The sequence below is a fragment of the Miniopterus schreibersii genome (assembly GCF_964146895.1).
Source record: "Miniopterus schreibersii genome assembly, chromosome: 1".
NCBI classification, from domain to species: domain Eukaryota; kingdom Metazoa; phylum Chordata; class Mammalia; order Chiroptera; family Miniopteridae; genus Miniopterus; species Miniopterus schreibersii.
Window position 1 is genome coordinate 39,765,158 of NC_138101.1, and position 14,643 is coordinate 39,779,800.

Here is a 14,643-nt window from a genome sequence, read left to right on the forward strand (position 1 = left end):
GAACTCTTCATTCCTTCCCCAAAACCTGTTTCTCCCACAGCCTTCCCTGGACTCCTGAGGTAGTTTCCTAGTTTCTTTGGTCTGCTGATGATCTATATTTCACAAGTAGCCAGAGTGATCCTTTAAAAAGGTAGAACAGCTCCATCTTAAAAACTCTTAACTACAGTTAATAACACTGTTCTGCATATTTGAAAGTTGCCAAAAGAGAAGATCTTAAAAGTTCTTATCACAAGAAAAATAGATTTTACAGCTATATATATGATAGCTAGACGTATTGGGGAGATCATTTCACAATACTGTAGTCCCCCCTTGTCCAGGGTTTTGTTTTCCACGGTTTCAGTTACCCATAGTCAACTGGGGTTTGAAAATATTAAATGAAAAATCCCAGAAATCTACTATTGATAAGTTTCAAATTGTGCACTGTTTTGAGTAGTATCATCAGATCTCGTGCTATCTTGCTCTGTCGCACCCGGGATGTGAATCTTCCCTCTGTCCAGCCTGTCCACGCTCTCCACCCATGAGTTATTTAGTAGCTCAGATAGACTGGCACAGTATCACAGTGTTTGTGTTCAAGTAGCCCTTATTTTACTTAATAATGGCCCCAAAGCACAAGAGGAGTGATGCTGGCAATTCAGATAGGCCAAAGAGAAGCCTTACAGTGCTTCCTTTAAGTGAAAAAGTGTAAGTTCTTGGCTTAATGAGGAAATAAAAAATATAATATGCTGAGGTTGCTAAGAACTGCAGTAAGAATGAATCTTCTGTCTGTGAAATGGCCTAATTTATAAATTAAGCTTTGTCATAGGTGTGTATGTCTAGGAAAAACATCATGTATATAGGGTTTAGTAATACCAGTGGTTTTAGGCATCCATTGGAGATCTTGGAACATATTCCTCTAGATAAGGAGGGGCTATAGTATATACAAATATCAAATCATCCTGTCGTACATCTGAAACTAATAACATGCTATTTGCCAGTTATACTTCAATAGACCAGAACAAAACAAAACTCTTCAGTGGCTCCCAGAATGTCTACAATTCTGCCTGCCCACCACGGCCTGCAGGGCCCTGATTCCCAATGGTAGCACTGCTGTTGACCCCCTGCCTCTCTGTCCAGCCTCAAGGGTCTCATTTCTGTTCCTGGAATGTGCTAAACTTGTTCCCACCTTAGGGACCTTGTACTTACTGTTCCCCTTGTGCAGAGCGCTTTGCCCCCAGGTCTTCATATGCCTGATTCCTTTGTATCATTTTTCTCTCTACTCAGATGTCACCTCTCAGAAGCCTCATTGACCCACCTTATGCCAGGTACCCCCCACCTCTGCCTGCCTCATTTTATTTCCTTCAAAGTACTTAATTCTATCTAAGATTCCCTTGTTTATCTATCTATTATTACATTTCTCAGGAATTGTCTTATTCCCAGATGTACTCCCCTCCCTCTGAAGAGTGCCAGAACATAGCCATTGCTGAGTCAGTAAATCAGTGTATCATTCATTCTTCATGGGAAAGACTCAGAGAGGGCTGGCTAAAGACTTGGCTTCTCACGTCTTCCAGGCATTGTTTTTTCTACTGTAATCCTGATGGCTGACCCATATCCTATTTGCATTTAGTTTTATATTTTTAGTTTTAGTACAGAGAAGGAAATAGATATATATCAGGATGAATTATTGCATACATGTCCCATATCCCTGGAAGAAAATATTCTGCAAGTGTCCAAAGGTAATGATTTTCTTAATGGCACTGTCCACCAAAAAACATTAGGTTAAAAAAAGAGTACGGAAAGAAGAAAGGAAGGAGACTTACCTTTATCAAACATGTGCTAGGTACACTGCTGGTGGGAATGCAGACTGGTGCAGCCACTATGGAAAACAGTATGAAGGCTCCTTAAAAAATTAAAAATTGAATTGCCATTTGACCCAGTGATCCCACTTCTAGGAATGTATCCTAAGAAGCCCAAAACACCAATCAGAAAGAATATATGCACCCCTATGTTCACAGCAGCACAATTTACAATAGCTAAGATCTGGAAACAGCCCAAGCGCCCACCGGCAGATGAGCGGATAAAAAGGCTATGATACATTTACACCATGGAGTACTACGCAGCTGTAGAGAAGAAGGGACAGTATGGGTGGACCTGGAGAATATTATGCTAAGTGAAATAAGCCAGGCAGAGAAAGACAAGTACCACATGATCTCATTCATATGAGGAATCCAAGGAACAGAACAGATTGACAAACAAGATAGGACCACAACCATGAAAGCATGAAACAGACTGATGGATCTCAGAGGGAAGGCAGGAAGGAGGGTGGGAAGAGCTTAACCGAAGAGCAGATGTGCATATATGCATAGCCCATGGACACGGACAATAGACGGGAAGAACTGGGGAGGGGTGAGAGATGGGGGGAGGGGGGTAAAGGAAAGAAAATGGGGGACATCTGTAATACTTTCAACAATAAAATAAATTTTAAAAAGCACACACAATAAAACATGTACTAGGTGCTAGGTACGAAACAGTACTTGCACATTTGTTACCTAATTTGAATCTCAAAGCAGTCCTTTAAGGTCCATATCATTACCCCAATTTTGTAGATGGAAACACTGATGCTCAAAACGCTAATACTTCGCTCCAGGTGATACAAATACGAAGTGGTAGAACTGGATTTTTGAAACCCAGGTCCACCTGACACCAAGCTTCTGACACTGTGTACTAAAGTGGTTGCTTTGTGAGATGGCTGTGCTCCTAAAATAGAAAGGAGGGAAATGTGGATTCAGTGTAGCCACATACATTGTAACAAACGCCTGAAGCGCAGGAACGAGCTGTGCAGACAGGCTGGGAAACAGACCTGCAGCCCCGGTGCCTGAGCACAGGCGGCTGAAGAGGTTGCGGAGCAGCACTGGGCTCTCTGCAGGGCTCGTGTGCGGTGTGACATAGAGCAGCTGTCCCCACGCTCTTTGTTCCTAGACCCGTACGACACAAGCAGCATTTGAGCAGTTGCAGATTTCTTCCTGCTTTCACTATAAATAGAGTCCATAGAACTCTGTATGTCAAAGGTAAGGCAACGAAAACGAGCCACAGAGCAAGGAAATAAACCGTAGCTCCTTCCACAAACTAGAAACACGTTTGGCATCGGGAGGCCGTGGAAACGCTGTCTGTCGCTCCCTGGACGGATCCCGAGGTCTAGTTTAGCGTAGGAAGTTGCCGAGGAGATCCCACTGTGTAAGGAGACAGGAGGCAGCGTAATGTGGCCCCAGAACGGAGAACTCGGTGCCCTTCAGGGAAGAGTTAACAGGACAGATGTACACGGAGAGACGTGCGATGGGAATGGGGAAAGTGAATGAATGGGCGGCATGTATATGTGACCGTAGCCGACGCCGAGTCGCTGGGTAATCCTCCCATGTCAGATTTCCGTGAGGCCAGCATGTGACTCAGAGCTTGCCACTTGACAGAATCCTGGGCTGTGCTGGTATTAGGAGGCTGGCTGCAAGCTAGGCTCCCACTGTGCACCAGCCTAGCTCCCGTCGCTGCGTGTGGGTGGGTGTGCATGCGTGTGTGAGAGGGTATACGTTTTTATGCAGTGGCTGTTTAAAGAGCTAAGCGCTGAAGCTGGATTTCCACAAGCCATCCTCACGAGCACTCCAGACATAGCAAACTTCTTCTCTTGGTATTTTTTTCTTTCTTTTTTTTATGGAAATCCCGAAAGGGGAGGAACCCCCCCAACATCCAGCCTGCGGGATTGAGATGCTTGTCTCTCACCTGTCCATGTGGGTGCCCTCTCAAGGTTAGAGCTGGAGCCATGTGGGGACCGCGGACTCTCTACCACCAGAGGAGAGGAGCTGCGTGAAGAAATAGCAGCCACCGGATGAGTGAAGAGTGACTGTGCCCCGTTAACATGAACAACAGCCTGCAGGTCAACCTGCCCAGAAGCTGGGCTGCTTCAGGTGGCTCACTCCAGGAGAAGTCTGAGCACTCTTTTTTTCTTTTTTATTACTATAGGATGGAAGATGAAGCTGTCCTGGACAGAGGGGCTTCCTTCCTTAAGCATGTGTGTGACGAAGAAGAAGTGGAAGGTGAGCTCTCTGCGTCCGGGGAAGTAAATGTTCACATGCATATGTCTCTGTAGATAAGAGCATCCGTCCATTTCTTGTATCTTGTATTTTTAGAGTTAAAAAAGCAGAGCTTTTCTAATGGAGTTTCATAATCTCCCCATTCTGCTTCAACACAGAAAGTAATTTAAGAACTTCATTGGACTCTCACAACCTGAGTCAGTGTAGTCCTGTGGTTTAAAAAAAGGGGGGGGGATGTCTTACTTTGTTGAATCAGGTGCCTCTTTGTGAAAAATATTCCCAGATAGTATGAACCACCTTCCAGTGACTAATTCAAGGAAGCTGTTAGATTTATAGAAATGTATTTAGTATCTTATAAATGTATCTTCTACTGTTCTTTCATGTAGCTCACAGGTTAGAGAAACATGTTACAGAAGGACAGTGATATCATTGTTGCCAGAAAAATGGGTCTAAGTTGAGGATGTAAAGGATGGTATCCTGGGTGAGCCTTAGTGAGGAAAAGGTGGATAAGCGTTTTTTCTTAAAACCCCCCAGGACCTCTTTTGCTAATGTTTCCCCAGTGCCTGTTAAAAACCATGTAAGAGTTAAGTTTTAGCCCATGTTAATGATGCTTTCAGTGTGTCTGTCTCTTGACTTATCAATAATGTAGAATAATACTATTTATTTGATAGTGAGAAAGGACTTAATTAATATTTATTAAAGTAATTATGTGAAGGCATCACAAATATGCAAGGTGTTATAAATATTTATAATGAGATTTAAAAAATAACAGGTAGTCATAAAATTAAATGAAACTTGCAGGTGAACCATGTCATAAAATGTGCCCGTTAAAATCACCCAAGAGACAATTTATATGTGTTTGGAAACTGGTCTGATTGGTGTCATTTGTTAAACATTTAATACCTACCAAAACGGACTGGGAGGGTGGTGGGGTGAGGGGAGGAGGGTGGTATTGTGGGCTCTGGAGTGATCCTCCAACCAGACAGGCCCCGGGCAGGTGATGCTCCTGTGCCACCTGGAGTGGTTTGAGCGGTGTGACCACTGTGTTTTTTCTCACATTTCTTAGTGAATTGCTTCTGACCATGCTGGTTACAGGGTTGGTTCCCCCTCCACCTTGCTGCTTCCTGCATTTATGCTCTTGAGACTAATAAGAATTTGATATCTAAGTTTCTTAGGGAAAAGGAAACTACAGTATTTTCTTTCATATTGTTTTACGGGTTCCTTGCACTTTTACAGCATGACTGTGGGAAAATGTCAAGTTTGTGAAAGCAAAATAGTAAAACTTTTGTCTTAAGATTCTTACAGCCCGCGATGTTAAGTCTCCATTGTGGAGATGCTGTCACTGTCCCAGGGTCAAAGAGGAGATAAGGATATTAAAGCTATAGCACATGGGTGTAAGAAGTATTATGGGATGGAACGACTAAAGTATAAAAATCAGCGAGGAAGCTTGGGAATGAGGCGTGTGTGAGAGTGTGTGTGTGTTTTCCTTGAGAATAATGTTCTGGCTAAGTTCACAGCAGATGTAAGTCACTTTCTTGAGCTTGTAAGGTCCGTGGGATTCACAGCACCCTGCTGCACTTGGATATTGTACGTGGGGCTTCTTAAGGCTTTGACTAAGAAGTTAATTTCCTGAAGTATTTCCTTTGATTTTTCAGGCACAAAATGAAGACAACAATTTAGTGAGTAGCACACAAATTGGCAGCCAGGTTCCTTTAAGGAGAAACAAAAAAGACCACAGAAGGTGGTAGAAACGTCTGTAAAATTGTTCGGCTTTGTGGTGATTGAGCTTGCCACATGGCTTTTGAGTATTTTCCTGTTCTGAGATTTCTGTTTTAATGATTATCTTTCAGGTTGGTTGGAGCCTGAGTTGATTACGTTTCTTTCAAGGCATGTTTAGTAGTTGCCTGTGGTTGAATCCTGAGGCCCTAGGGATGGTTGGTTATGTACCATCTGGTGGAGAACACCCAACAGCACTAATCTTGGAACTACAATAGGAACTCTTAGTTTCTAATTCAGTGCCCGCCCAGTGGACCCTCCCATTTTCTCACCTGGGTTCATCTGGTGGGGGTGGGAGCACTTAGATTTTATAGTATCTACGTGGAAGTGGAAAGAAGTTACAATGGACATGTTTTGATGACTCCTCCGTGGTCCCCATGATTGAGAGTAAAGAAACAGATGACTTGACCATCAGGACCTCTAATGAGATTCATTCCTACTTTGGGTGGGAATGTAGTCCTCAAGGACATAAGCCTGTCTCATATTGTTAATTGCTCCCAGAAGGGTGTATTTGAAGGAAAGCAAACTCTTATCTCTGTCCTGAAGTCACTGAGCTCTGATACGTTTATGGCAGAAGCAAGTGCTCCAGTTTTAAGGATGAGAAATTCAAAGGTTAAAGGAGCTGGAACGCCTTACATTTCTATTATCAAACAATTTTTTTATGCAAGCAGTTATTTCTCTTGCTTCTAGGGTAAACACGGTTGAAGCATATTGCAGCACACTTGGGAAAAGTAAACCGAACATAAAACTTTGTCTTTTGAAGTAATTTGCACAGATAAGATGTACTCCCATTAAGCAGTTATTAGGGTGACAAAGGTTCAGTAGCTCTAGTTACTTTGAAATGTCCATGGTTTTAAAATTGTTCTTAGGCCCTCAAATTTAGTGGGGGGACTGGATTTAGTTCAACCTGAAGCAAGAAGAGCCAGGTTCCACCTAGTGCTGTGGTTCCGAGCAGGGGAGGGAGACATCTCAACCACGCTCTCAGTTCACCTGGTTCAACTTTACCCTCAGTGGGTGGCATGACACTTAATCCACAATCTGAAAACTAACCGAATACCATCAACTGCAAAACTCACAGAGAACAGCGTGAGTCAGAAGAGGAGTCATCTTCTGTTTAAATAATGAATTCATCTGTGTGGGATATATTTAAAGACCTGAACCTTGTTTCCACATAATTTGCCTTGTGCGTTTGTGTTAGTGGTGTAAAGATACACCTTTCAAAAACGGTAACCAAGTGTCAATTTTTAATCTTCAAAGTAAAGAGAAGCTTTATTTTCGTTTATTGCTCAGTAAAATAAGTCAGACAGAAAAAGTTAAGAACCATTATGATTTCACTCATACGTGGGATATAAAATGGAAAGCAATGAGTGAGCAAACAACAAAAACAGACGAAAACTTGTCGACACAGACATCGGCACGGTGGTTACCAGAGGGAAGGGGGCTGAAAAGGGTAAAGGGGGTCAAGTATGTGGTGACGGAAGATGATTTGACCTCGGGTGGTGGGCACACAGTGCAATATACAGATCATATATCCTAGAAATGTACACTTGAAACCTATATAATCTTATTAACCAATGTCACCCCAATACATTTAATAAAAAGAAAAAAAATACAAAAAAAATAAAGAGAAGCTTTAATATCTGTTCGTTCTTTGGTTATGTTACACTGTGTGTGGTTTTGTGGAGTTAACATTTTTGGCACAGAGTGGTTACCGTAGATAAACTCATTTAAAAATTGTAACATTTAAGATATATTTGTTTTGGTACCAAAAGGCTCCATCCATCTCCAGCTCAGGTATGTTCACAGAATGGGTCTGTAGATGACAAATTGATGTTACCAGAATTTGCCAGAACTACCGACTGTGAGAACAGCACTTGATTTTCATTTCAAATGCACATAAACAGAGGAAACTGCCAAATTTTGAGGGGTGAACCAAAGTTGAGATAGGAAGAAAGAGCGCCAGGTAGCTCGTTCCAAACAGAAGGATATCTTATACATGTTTTATTTGTAAGAAAGTCAGCCAGGGTTTTGGATCTGTATGATGTAAACAGATTACTTAATAATCTCCTATTTCGCAATCGGGGAAAGGAGCAAACTCCACCTTATCCTTTGAGATAAGGCCTTGGCTCTGCGGGGCTAGGTCACTCCCCAGCAAGCCTTGGCAACTCTGACGTTACGAGGAGGGGCCTTTTCTTAACAGCAAGTCTAACCAGCAACTCTGGAAGCATGAAGTCCAGAGAGACAGTATTGGCTGAAATGTGTCTCCACTTCTGAGGTCCATGCGAAACTGAGGCCAGAAGGAAGTGAGCTCTCATCCGTCCAAATGGAAGAGTAATTATGCAGATTCCCAGGTCTACTGGATGGATATTAAGAGAGTATTGCTGAAAATGCATGGAATTCTCCCGGAGAAATACTTTTAGGGAAGTAAAAGTAAAAAAAGAAAAAAATAGGACACTATTTGGAGCAGAATAAATATTTACCAAATATTTGTTAAAAGAAAGAGTGAATAAATGAATATGTAATATAAACCAATAAAGCCTATGTAGAATTACTTTATAGAATACTCTAAAATCTTTAAGTTTTTAGTTAGAAATTTGGTTCTCAGGAGTCTTGGTCAAATGAGGTAACCTAGTTTCTGGTGGTCCTATCGTTGCTGTTGCTCCTGTTTGAGTTTGCAAAGATGATTGACATTTATGTCATCTATATATTTATATTGATAAGAAAAAGAAGTCTCTAAAACACCTCTCTGCCTTATTTTATTTCCTTCTCCTATCTTTTGAGGAGAGAGACAAAAGGATGAAATGGTAGCTTTTGTCTTTTTGGAAGGCAGGATCTCAACATTTTACAGACGTGAAATCATAATGACTTAAACCTGCTTTTCACGAGGGGATGTTAGAATGATGTATTTATGTGTATTGGAGGAGGTAGTAGTCTAAAGAAAAGGTGGGGCCTGGTAGACATTTGTTAGTAATTACCGTGGTAAAAAATGTCATTGCTGAGGGGTGAATGAGAGCCCATTGGGTGGGAGGGAGGGGCCGAGTCGGGCTGGGCTATTCTGAGCCCTGGGTATAAGTGTCCGGTTGCATTTTGCTGACCTCTTCTCTGCTGCTCGCTCTAATTTCTCAGAAACAGTGTGTGCAGAGGAAACACTTGGACAGATATTGCTGAAGGAAAAGCCTGCTTAAAAGAAACAATGTGCCCACACATTGGAGAGCTTTAAAGAGATGTGACGAGGCGTTTAAGGGTTGACACTTGAACTTAGGTTTCCCAGAGCAGCTCGAGCCGTGCAGCCTTTCCCCAGCACCCTGCTTCTGTCTCCCGACGGCCGCAGCTGGAAGCCCACCGGAGGCCCTGAAGCAGGCGGCACTGAGCTCGGGAGCTGCCTGACACCTCCTGCTGGGTCAGTGAGATTAAATACTTGTCTGCGGGTGTCTTACGGTTCAAGGAAACCTGATGATAATGCCGTGGTTTTTTGAAACCGGAATCAGATGTCCCTTTCCAGAGCTTTCCAATTGTAGAGCATTCCCTGGTAGGATAGTATGGGCTAAGGCCTTCTTGAAGCCACTTTCTCTTTTTGTATTATTTATTATTTTTATTTTTTGTTATCCTCATTAGAGGATATTTTTTCCATGCTTTTCTGAGAGTGGAAGGAAGAGCGTGCCTGCGGGGGGCGGGGAGCACAGGACGTCGATGTGTGAGAGACAGTTAATTGGTTGCCTCCCACACACACCCGACTGGGGCCGGGGATGGCGCCTGCAACCAAGGCACTCCTATGGCAATAAGCCATGCAAAGTTGAGCTTGGCACTTGGGTGGTGTTTAGCAAGAATGCAGAAATTCTGAAGCGGGCGGTACACTTGCAGCACTTTTGTCTATAGATCTCTTTGTCTAAAGTTTCATTTTAGAAGCTTTGTATCTGGTCATATATCTGGTTTGGTTTTTTTTGGGGGGGGGGCTCTGTGCCATTTGTTTTATTAATGGGTTCTTAAAGCAGAGTGGTTAAGCATCAGTTTGGGACTAGAAGTTGGAAACTGTGTTGCTGAATCATTGCCTAAGCGAAGGACAAGGCTCACAGTTTGGGGTTCAGGTTTCTTGCTCCGTAAAGTGGGAACAGCGGAGCGGAGCGTGCCATTCCCCCTAGAGCTGTTCGGGTCATCACCAGGAGCAACGTTGCCGCCGTCCCTGGCTTTAGGAACGGGCGTGCTTTATGCCCGACCACTCTCCCTTCTCTTTTCTTAAGGATCCTAACAGCCTCACCGATCATTTTGATTTTCACCAGTAATTTAACATCATTCCAAAAGTTGTAACTGGCCCGAATGATTTTTATTTGCTCAATTCATTTTTATCAACATCTAACGTTTGCCTTCCTAACCGTGCTTACCTCGTGCTTCTGGTCTGGGAAAGGCAGGCTAGCCTGGTCAAGGGAAGGTTCCCAGGGCCCGCTGTCTGTTTCTCTTTGAGCTCATTCTGATTCCCTTTAACCTCTGGGCGTGAGATCTGATTTTCGTGGTTAGACTGCTCTGATACATGTTGCCTCTAATTTGCCACTTTTCCAAGAAAGGTGTATTAACTGATACAGGATAAAATACGGATGCGTGCCCACGGCCTAATAAAGCACGCACGCCTTCTCCGTCCAGGCAGCAGATTGACGTGTGCAGTACTTTCCCACTCAGGAAGAGCACCCAAAGGTTTATTATGTGTATGTTAATGTATCTCAACATACTTTATAAGATACACAAGCTATTTTGTAATTTAGGTGCCAATTAAGTGAGAATATGCAATAGTATAGGAATAATACTAGGTGTTTGAACCTGAGCAAAATACTTCCCCACTTTTATTATCGCAAGATTCAGAATCATTGGGGGAATGGAGAATTGGGACTTACGAGGGAGGGTAGAGTAAGAATAGAATAAAGCTGCAGAGCTCAGCCGAGGCTTGTTGCTGTGGTGAGCTTGCTGGTGGGATGTTGTTTTGTTACGTTTTACTTTACTTTTTTGGCTGATTGCATTTAGGGCACTGAGGTAAGAGCCTGTCATGACAGGTCACAGAAGGTTCCAAACATTCTACCTGAGTGAAACTGGAATCGGACGTTCCCAGCGTTGCTGCCGATTGCCCGGTGGGATGAAGGTGAAGGCAGGGAGGGTGGTGAGTGAGAGCCTGGAACCAGCAGTCCGCACAGGGGGCTGAAATAACCCCTTCCCTGAACAGCTGCAAAACCTTTTCAGTCTAGTTAATTGTTTTTACTTTTCTGGAGACTTAGAATTGGAAGGCAGCTATTCTATGTGCTTTATCCAGTGTGTTCACCTTTCTTTATACTCTGTTGACTTTGAAAGGAGAACAGACTCTTCCTAAACATCTTCAGACATTGTTTTGCTGACATCGTGGTGGAATGCTCAATAACCTTTACCAGACCAAAACTTCTGGAAGTAAAAATAAGTTTTGAATTTTAGTAATATTGGCCAATGTATCAGCTTTAGAGGGTCAGAACTGCAAATTTTATAGATTGGTTAAATTACCATCCCAGCCCCAATTGATTATTAAATTTTCAGCAAGTAATTCTATCCCTACGGAAAAATAAAGAAAATGTCTTCGATGTAGAGCAGCGATTATCAACTGGTGCGCCATAAGAATTTTTAAAACATGCAATACCTGACTAGTTAGTCAGGGGCACTGACCTCTTTTCCTTAGATTGTCAAATTAAAAAATGACAACAGCCAACACAACAATAGCCTTCCGGTGTGAATGAGTCATGATTATAGCTATTTTTTTTTTGTCAGATTGGCAAAAAATACAATATATTTTTTGATGTGCTGCAGAATTTTAGTAATTAGTTTATGTGTGCCATGAGCTGAAAAAGTTTGACAATTGCTGATGTAGAGTGAAAGCTATAATTGAATCCAGTGGATACACATATTTGGCAAATTCAGTCGGTGTCTGATGGTTCAGCTACTTTTTTTCAGTCTGTGTTGTGAGTTAGAGAATGCCGTGAGAACCAGAAGCCGCAGGACCTGTTTCTGTTCCTGGCTCTGTCTTCCCTTTCCGGGTGACACAAGGCCGATCGTACTTGTGTAGTTACATTTCCTTCATGCAAAGTGCACTTGACCTCTCTCCTTACCCACCTACCAGCGATGCTCTAAGGATAATACTGAAAAATATATTGATATTTGGAGGAATCAACCATTGACAAATTAATTTCTAAATCTTGCTTTTTGGTACAAAGAATTAGTTGCACCTCCCTCTTTCCTAGTTTTGCTAGAAGTAGAAAACTAATTTGAAATCCCCAGGATGAAGCCTACCATTTAAGATGATATCTCCCTTGGATATTGTTCCTGTAGGTAATTTATGTTCAACACTTTCTGGCCAGTGGTCGCTGTGACTGCAGAATGCTTCCAGATGAAAGCTGATACCGGTAACCGGTAATCAACACAGTGGTTGATTAGTATCTGTGTTAACGGTTCTTATTACCGATGGACAGTGCTTCTCGCCCCTTTAAGCTTGTGCAAATGGCAGGAACAGTTGCAGATACAAGCTCTACTATGTTTCTTTCCTAGGCTCTTCTCTATTGACTGTGATAAACGTATTCTAGTTAGGGCCACGGTTAGTCAGATCAACCAGTCGCTATTAGGGACACGAGATTGGTTGAGATGACAGTTTACGGAGTGTATCTCTTCCGTGTAGTGACATTAAGCTGAGAACCGAAGGATGAAGAGGAATTGAAAAGGCCGAGAATGAGGGAAGCATCACAGGCAGGCGGTGCAAAGGCCCCGAGGTGAGAAAGCAGCAGCCTGTGTGAGAGGAGGAAAGAGGCCCATGTAGCTGGACCGTGGAAACAGGGAGAGCGCGGCCTGGGGAGTGTGGAGGCTGGAAACACTGTTTTCCTCCCACCTTATAATTTCTTCTAGCAGGGCTAATACTCAAATGAGCAGAGACAGACCAACAGAAGAAAATATCCAAAGTTTATTATGCAAATGCCCATTCGAGGTGCTATAAGAACAGGACCAGGAATAGCACTGGGCGTTTGAGGCTTACATGCCATTGTGGACAGAGGAGAAAAGGGGGCAGGGGTCTGCGATTTCAAAGGGGAAATAAGCAGACTGGTAGCTGAGACAGAGCTGGAAGTGTGATAAAAAATTCCTGTTTGTCTCTGGCTGGTGTGGCTCAGAGGTTTGGGCATAATTTCTGCCCGTGGAAGGCTTGCTGGTTAGATGCCCCATTAAGGCTCATGCCCAGGTTGCAGGCTCGATCCCTGGTCGGGGGCGTGCAGGAGGCAGCGGATGGATGCTTCTCTCTCTCTCCCTCCCTCCCTCGCCCTTCCTCTCTCTAAAAAAATCAATTAAAAAAATTTATTGATTTACAAAAAATGTATTGATTTACCAAAAATTCCTGCTAGGCAACCGAGAAACAGTGGGACACAAGGCGGGGATCTAGCTGCCAGGCGCCTGCTTGGATCTTTCCTACCTAAGGCTGAGTGAAGGTGCTAAGTTCCCTCCAGGCGCAGGCCTTCCCGCCTGAACCCCTTAGGCGGGAGAGGAGGAAGGTCAAAGGTTCTTCCCCAGGCTTTTGTTTCTCAATAACCAGCTTAAAAACCAATATCCCGAAAGACACATTTTGAGGAGGCAAACGTTTGGTCCCCTTCGGGTGGAGAGGACCCAGGGAGTTCATGGCCGACACGCTGTGCTGAAGCCTTAGGATTCTGCGTGTGCACCGGAGAGCTGAAGCCTTAGGATTCTGCGTGTGCACCGGGAGCCGTGGCAGAGGGTTTTAAGCCGGGAAGTGACAAGACAAAATCTGCGTGTACAGAAGGTCTCTGGGTGATGGGACAGAGTGAGGAGAGGACTGCACTGGGCGCCCCGCGTGCCGGCGTTTGGGGGCAGAAGGAGCACTTGTAGAAGCTGAAGGAAATCCAGGAAGGGGCACTGCGGGGCCAAGGCCAGGGCGCTTCGGTGAGCGAGTGCGGTGTGGGCAGGGCCCGGGGCCGCCTGCGGCGGGTAGGTGACCCCAAAGCAGCCAGTGGATTCGGTGAACGAAGGCGATTGGTGGCCTTTGTTAGCAGTCTGGGTGGCGCCGTTAGGAAAGAGCCGGGTTGGAATAGACGGGAGCGGCCAGAGGGAAAGCGGTGAGAGTGAGAAGCGGGGAAGACAGTTCCAGAAATGGCAGAACACTGTAGCCATTTCCCGCGTGCTCCATTGCGCTTAAACGGTTACAATGCTTCGCATTGCCGTAGAAGTTTTAGGGCTGGAAAAGGCCCGAGAGGAAATTTGGCCCAACACTCTCACCTCACCAATGGACTGATGGGCAGGAGGGGTTCAGGTACTTTGCTTGTGGTGACACTGAGTCATCGGAGTACCAAGGAGGGAGAGGCAGGCTCCCTGGCTTTCCCAGGGCAGGGCTCTTCCAGAAACAGAGCGCTTGCGGCCTGTTCCCTCTGGAGCAGGAAGGGACTTCAGGGGGGAGGTGGCTGAGAGCTAGAAGCAGCACCTGGAGGAATCGGGAGTGGGAAGAGAGAGGAGGAAAAGGAAAGGTACTGGATGGAGTCAGAGTGCCGTCACCAGTAAGTCCACAAAGGACGCGAGCTGGCGAGGGTGTGCAGGAAGGGGACCGGTGCCCTGCTGGTGGGAATGCAGACGGGTGCAGCCACCGTGGAAAACTGTGGAGGGTCCTCAGAAATTAAAAGTGGAGCTGCCGTTTGATCCCAGTGATTACACTTCTGGGGATTTATCCAGAGAAACCCAAAACACTGATTTGAGAGAATGTATGCACCCGTGTTCATTGAAGCTTTATTACAGTAGCCAAGATGTGGAGGCAGCCCAA

The 14,643-nt window shown here is 44.3% G+C and overlaps 1 protein-coding gene across 3 annotated transcripts in view; it reads left to right on the plus strand.

Annotated features, from left to right (window-relative positions):
• SLC4A4 (solute carrier family 4 member 4) overlaps window positions 1–14,643 on the plus strand; it is a 297,689-nt gene that overhangs the window by 42,916 nt on the left and 240,130 nt on the right. Inside the window, exon 2 of one of the 3 annotated variants that reach the window (XM_081124504.1) lies at window positions 3,988–4,061. In XM_081124504.1, the coding sequence (XP_080980630.1) occupies window positions 3,989–4,061 (73 nt within the window). In that variant the 5' untranslated portion in view covers window position 3,988. Of the gene's footprint in view, window positions 1–3,446; window positions 4,062–14,643 lie in introns of those variants that run through there. The other 2 variants (XM_081124501.1, XM_081124502.1) reach the window with 2 other exon arrangements.